Here is a 6,614-nt window from a genome sequence, read left to right as displayed (position 1 = left end):
CTCCTTATTGTGAAATTTAGACAGAAAGCAACATGCACATGGCTCTTTTTTTTTTTTTTTTTTTTTAAGAATCTGATGTATATACTTCTAAATTCTAATGAATTCATATATTTATATGTGCTGCAGATGTACCTCTGTTGATGAGCAGTCCATATGAGTCCATAGGCGGTTCTGATGCAGTACTAAAAATGCATTTCATTTCTTCTTATTATGTCCCTCCGAATAAAGATCTTCAGCCTCATGCAACACAACAGGCACTTTCACCACTGCAGCCTATCACATATAATGGCTTGCGTCTTTATGATTTGCATGGTAAACTATGATAATTCATCTAAAGCAAGAGTGTCTTGATCATATTTTCATCCAACTCTATGATTAGCCTGCCCACTGGTATTTCCAAATATTGCTGAAAATTTTCAAAGACAGCGGAGATCAAGTGAATAATGAGACATCTTGCTACAATGCCATGGAGAGTTGTATGTCTCACTTGCAAGAGCAAAGCTTTATTACTAACTTGCATGCAGAAAATTGTGCTTCCTTGCTTGGTATGAAGTTGCAGAGGGCTAGCATATCCAGCAATGTGTATAAAGCTGCCGGACTTCTCACCTCAAGGTTCGCATTCCCTTGTATCTTGCAAATATATGACTTTGGGTCACTTTTCCAAACATTACTTACAGGATTTTTTTTCCTTCCATAAATTTGTGGATCATCATGGTGTGCAATCTGCTGAGAACTGATTTCCTTCAGTAGTTTACTTGAAAGGTAATAGTTTCAACAAATAATCCAATATCATATATAACATTTATCTTTCTCTTTATGTTTTGATCTATAAGATATCAGACTTTTTCTTTATAAAAATTAATTTAGCAATGAATGTCAATTTTGTGTTCCTTTGATTAGTTTACCACACATATTCTCCAGAATCCTGTTGCCTCTTGCCTAGCTTGCCTTCGCATGTTACATTTACTGGAAGTTGCGATCTCAATGATAACATTGTAGCTCCTTGGCCTTCTGATCCTTTTGTTTCTGCTTCTTCCTGCAATAAAACTAGCACATGTACGCAAGCAGTTTCTTTTCTTTGTTTGTTGGATAATATAATAATGTCCTCTGTAGCTTATGGCTTGTTATCTTGAGACTTCAGCCAGCTATTTGAGAAATTCTCCTGTTCTTCTTGTTTTTTCCCTGTTCCTTTTGTCTCTTATTGCATTTGACTTCCTATGTTGTAGGTAATATACTTCCTGAGATTCCCATAGCAACATCTGCTCAACTAGGTAGGAGTACTTGTTGATGCTCTATTAACAATAGCAGGTCAATTCCTTTATGGAAATGAAATCAACTAGCATTCAGTTCACTAAACTGAGTAATCCTTTTTTAGCAGATATTATCCTTCTTTCTACATCATCAGGCACTTAAAGATGATCCTTTGACCCCTTAAAACAACCAAAAAACGGATGTCCTGACATTGCGATATTTGTTAATCATTTTCATTAGAAGAATAATTTTAGGTGAATCACTAGTTGATGTGGTTACATTATCTGAAACCACATTCCTTCCTTTACCTCATTGTACAGCAACTAATGTTATATTTCCTGCCCTTGACCAATTTCTGTTTGTCCTTTGTTCCTTTATTGGTTGCATATAACTGAGTTCTGTAGTGTGAAGACTCTGAATTAGGCTCAAACTGAAATCAATCAACTATAAACTGGAAAAAAATTAGTTTTGATTGTTCCTTGATTGAAAGTTATTAACCTCGATTGTGCCTCTTCATAAATTGCAAGACTGTAGATTAGCAAGTTGAGGCTTGCTTTACTGGCCATCTCAAACATGGTCTGATTTTTCACAACAATAGCCAATACCATACCCGATGACATACAAACTGAATGGCTCTTGCAAGACAAAACTGCATCTGATTTTTTTTTTTTTTTTTGTTTATTACATTTGTTTCTGAAAAAGAAAAAAAATCATTCCATACAAGTTTGATCTGTTTATAAATAATTGCTGCCAAAGAAGCAGGACATAAAAGGCTCAAGTGACATAGAAAAGTTGATGTAAAGCTTCTGCTATTCATTTATTCTAAGTGTAGATACTTAACTCAAGAAGGGATTCAAATGTTATAAAAAGGATTTAGCTAAAGAATTATCAGTGGAACTAGATATATAATTGCTTGAAATGGAAATCAGCAAAAACCGCATATATAGAATGGTTTAAATTGACAGAGTGCAATATGATAAAAAATTTTGTCATATTACCCCACAACAGTTTTGTTTATAATCAAGGAATAGTTACAAAAAACTGTATCACTGCTCCAGTATGAAAAACATGATGAAAAACAGCAACTGTAATACAGCTAAAGAAGAAGCACGTCTTTTACGGACAGTTGTTTTTGCAACATCACCCCTCTTGCTGCAGGAATTTTGTGGCTACCTAGTGACCTGAGAAATATTGACAAACAACACTTGATTAGTAACGCAAGTACAATCGTGTAAATTACTTTGTTGTTCTACTAATTTGTCCATGTAAAATAAATTATTTATTTTTACAAAAATAAGAAAAAAATTAAAAAGTTCTATGAGGCAGATTATAAGTTCGTAGTTCAGCGCTATAAGAAAGGTAGTTTGAAGAAAAGGTGTTAGCAGTTCTACACCTCAAATTAAGTTAAAAAAAACTTGAGCTCAATACGGAAAGAATTAATATCGATTCCTATACAATAGCAAATTCTATGCTAGTGGAGAAGTAGATCATTTTGGGGAAAAATGCTCAAAGAATGGGAAGAAAGGGGAGAAAACACGTACATGAGAACCAGTCAAGATTTTGATCAAATAGGTGGTCTTCACTTATCCCACCACTGTGTGGTAAAAATTGGGCCGAGGGCTTTTTTGGCACAAGGATTGTCCCACTCTAACGATTCCCACCATGCTCTATATCCCCTGATTTTACGAAGAGTGCTAGGAAGAGATGGTTGTCCGTTGATGGTAGGAAGAAACAAAGACAGCCTCTTTAGGTTTGGACAATTAAATATTGTAATCTCCTCAATTGAATCACAGATCATGGCTGCCTTGCAAATGTTCTTCAGTTGCGGCAGCCTATTCAAAGTCAACCTCCGTAATTTCCGAAGGATGATGACATTGGCTGTGGCTCCACTTGAATTCAATTGGATGCCTTCTCCTCCTCCTTGTCCTACTCGATTGCCATCTGCTGCTATCTCCTCCAGTCCTTCACTATCTTTAACTGTTAATGTTTCAAGATTTTGAAGGTTCTGCAGCAACTGCACTGTGAATAGCTGCTTCATGTTGTGACATATAATGATCTCCAATTCTTTGAGGGAAGAAAAGGTGCCAGTTGGAAGCAAATATGGTTCTGATTCTCCATAAAAAAGACCAACCAGATTTGGCAACATGGAGAGGCGTAGCAATTCGAGATGACAAAGCGGGCTAAAAGATGAGACTTCCAACTGATCACATGGAGAAGCAGAGGACAGTTGCCAGAGGAACTCTATTCCAACCGAATCCACAATAACCAATTCAGATAAGTGGCTTAAATTTATAAAATTCTTAAAAACATCTGACAAGCGCCTAATGCCCATGCCCTCACAATCCAGGATTATCAGACGTTTCATATCATCTGGCAGATAGTTCAATCCTCTGCCAAGCTTACACCGATGGAAATACAAATGTTGCCGGTCCTCATCAAGTTCAGGAAACGGATTCTCGGTTAAGATGTCATTGATATAAATATTATAATATTTTGGCCACCGAATAATTTTATAGAAGTCCGTAAAAGACAAACATCCTTTAAAACTTTCTAATTGGTTCAGCACTTCCGAATCATTAACTTGTACCCTACCACTGCATGGCAATAATAGCAGTTGAAGACGGTGAAATTGGGAAAATGTCCCTTTTGGTATTATCTTTAAACTTAAATTCCGACACTCGTTCAAGTTAAGCCTTTCGAGGTTGACCAGTGACTCCCAACCTTGAGGTAAATCCTGAATATGAGTCAAGGATAGGTCCAAATGCCTCAATTGTTTGAGCTTTCCCAGTGGTGGCACAGATCGGAGGCATCTACAATCCTTCAAAATCAAAGCAGTGAGATTCACCAAGTCTGAAACAGAATTAGGCAGCTCTGTTATACCTTGGCACTCAGATAGCTTCAAAACTTTAAGTCCACACATGTGCCGAAAGAATGAATCTGGGATTTCTTTTATGGAAACCCGAGAAAGAAGCAAGGTTGAGAGCTTAGGACAATTTGGTGACCAGGCTGGTGGAACATCTATTTCTGCACTGTCATATGAAACTGAATGAATGGAGACGGCATGGAGATCTTTTGTCCATTTTTTTGGTTCCAGTGTTACTTTAGAATTTCCCTTTCCTATGCTTTTCACCAAGAATCGTGGTGCATGTCTCCTCTTTGATTTGGAGTTTCCATGTGTGATCCTTAATGCCATGTCCCTGACCAAATCATGCATCTTCACACAGTCATACCCCATGATATCTTTTGTTTCTTCCAGCAAGCAAACTTTTATCAGTTTGTTTAGTATCGTTTGCCCTTGATCAAATGCTTTTGGTCTTGAGTCCCGTTTTGACATCAGCTCTGCCCAAATAAATCGGTCTATTAGTCCCTTTATTATTATTTTCCAATCTTCCGGATAAAGACAGCAATACAAGAAGCAATGCCTTCCATATTTCTCCAGGCGATTGAAACTCCATTCCAGGATGCGAAACACATCTCGTTCCATCTCATGATACCCTATTGAACATGTTTTCAATTGTTCCAGTGCATTTCTCCACTCACAAATGTCTCTCACACCTCTCATGCTTCCAGCCACTGTGATAATGCCAAGAGGCAAACCATCACACTCTTCCACAATGGACTTGGCAATACTTTCCAAATCTCCTTGAAGCAAGGGCTCTCTGCCAAGTTTATACTTGAACAAATCCCAAGCTTCGCCTGTGTCTAGAGTTTGCAAATCAAACTTTCTTTGACATTGTATCCTGTTGCACACTTCCAGTGACCGTGTAGTCAAAATCAATCTGCACTTGTTTGGATGAAGAGGAATCCCTACCCTGTCTAAACAAAATTCTTCCCAAACATCATCCAATATGAGTACTATTAATTTCAGCATTTTCCTGAATGCGTCACGCAATATTCTTGCCCTGGCGTCTTCCTCGTCCCTACTGGATAGATTAATGTCCAAGACATTGGCAATCTTATCCTGCAAGCTGGTGACACTGAAGTCTTGAGATACAGTAACCCAAAGCACCCGATAATTGTTCTTTTTTAAAAGATGGTACTCAATGTGCCTCGCCAGTGTGGTCTTACCAACTCCACCCATACCATAAATCCCAATGCTTGATATATCATCGGTCACCAAGCATGGCCAAATTCTCTTCAAAGCTTCATCGAACTTTACTCCAAACAATTTGGTTGGCAGGCATGGCTCCCCGATGTTGTCATAATTATCGAGCACAAGCCCATCGAAATGACGGCTCTGATCAACAAGGTCTTTCACCTGAAATTGCAGCTTTCCAACAGGATCCTCCTTTAGTGGAAGCCTCCAAGATGATCCTCTTGTTTCCAATGCATCAATTTCAGGACTTGACTTTTTAACGTCCTTCAACCAATTGTCAACTTCACTTTTCCTTTTCTTTTTACCTGACATTTCTTCCCCATTGACTTCTTGTTCTACGTCAAATGCTTTGCAACTCAATTCTTGCCAATTCCTTTTTACCGATTGCACGTTGTCCATGTGACTCCTTCCCGTGCAATTTTCTAATGCGAACTGTACCGTCTTTTCTATCACCTTTTCCCCCGTCTTTTCTGCCAGAGCTTTTCCCCAAAATGGTAGCATCTAGAATTTAAATATATATCAAGCTTAGGTGCATAAAGCAAATTGAAGGAAATCCAAAAATTAAAATTGAAGAGAAACATCAAAAGTTGCCAACGGAACTTAGTCAACACATAGTTTAGTAAAGATTAATAACCAGAAAAAGAAAATGTTTTTCACTCAATTCAATAATTGTTCAGCTATTAGCTAATCTAGAATTCTTCTGACTGAATACTTCATTCAATATTTGAAGAAATGACAAAAACTTTCGAAGATTGATTTTGAAAAACTTAGAAGAAAAACTATTTTTTGAAGCACTGAATTGATCATAGAATATCTAAACCCACAAATTTCGGTGTTTCATTAATTTCACCGAACACTTCTATACATTACCCTACGAATTCTCATTTGTCTGTGCTGATATTGAGTTAGTAGAAACTCTCTTCTCATGTAATATTTAATTCCGAAAAAAAGAAGAAGAAGAAGAAAATGTCTCAAAACACCCTACCTAGATAAAAATATGTCAACAATTTTTCCTTTTTTTCCTTTTGTTTTTTTGAAAAAAAAAAAATTGAAAGGAAGGATGCTACAGTACTACAGTAGACTTCTCCTCATCCCATCCGTACATAAACTCATAACGTGCTTTAAAACATTTGATTTGGTAGAAAGAAGACCGTATAAACATGAAGTTGTCCAATTATGCTGATTCAATTAAGCATTTTAGTAAATGAAACTGATATGCATCTTTTTTTTTATAACAAAAAAAATTGTTATAAAACTTTTATAAAAA

The 6,614-nt window shown here is 36.9% G+C and overlaps 1 protein-coding gene across 1 annotated transcript; it reads right to left on the bottom strand.

The window, feature by feature from the left end:
* Positions 1 to 2,830: 2,830 nt before the first annotated feature.
* On the bottom strand, positions 2,831 to 5,779 carry LOC113771602 (probable disease resistance protein At4g27220). Its single transcript, XM_027316175.1, has one exon. The coding sequence runs from the start codon at positions 5,744 to 5,746 to the stop codon at positions 2,831 to 2,833; it is 2,916 nt and encodes a 971-aa protein (XP_027171976.1). The 5' UTR covers positions 5,747 to 5,779.
* Positions 5,780 to 6,614: the final 835 nt, after the last annotated feature.

This window comes from Coffea eugenioides, chromosome 5 (genome assembly GCF_003713205.1).
Source record: "Coffea eugenioides isolate CCC68of chromosome 5, Ceug_1.0, whole genome shotgun sequence".
Classification (NCBI taxonomy): Eukaryota; Viridiplantae; Streptophyta; class Magnoliopsida; order Gentianales; family Rubiaceae; genus Coffea; species Coffea eugenioides.
Note: the sequence above shows the minus strand (reverse complement) of the source record. Positions and strands in the feature narration are given on the sequence as shown.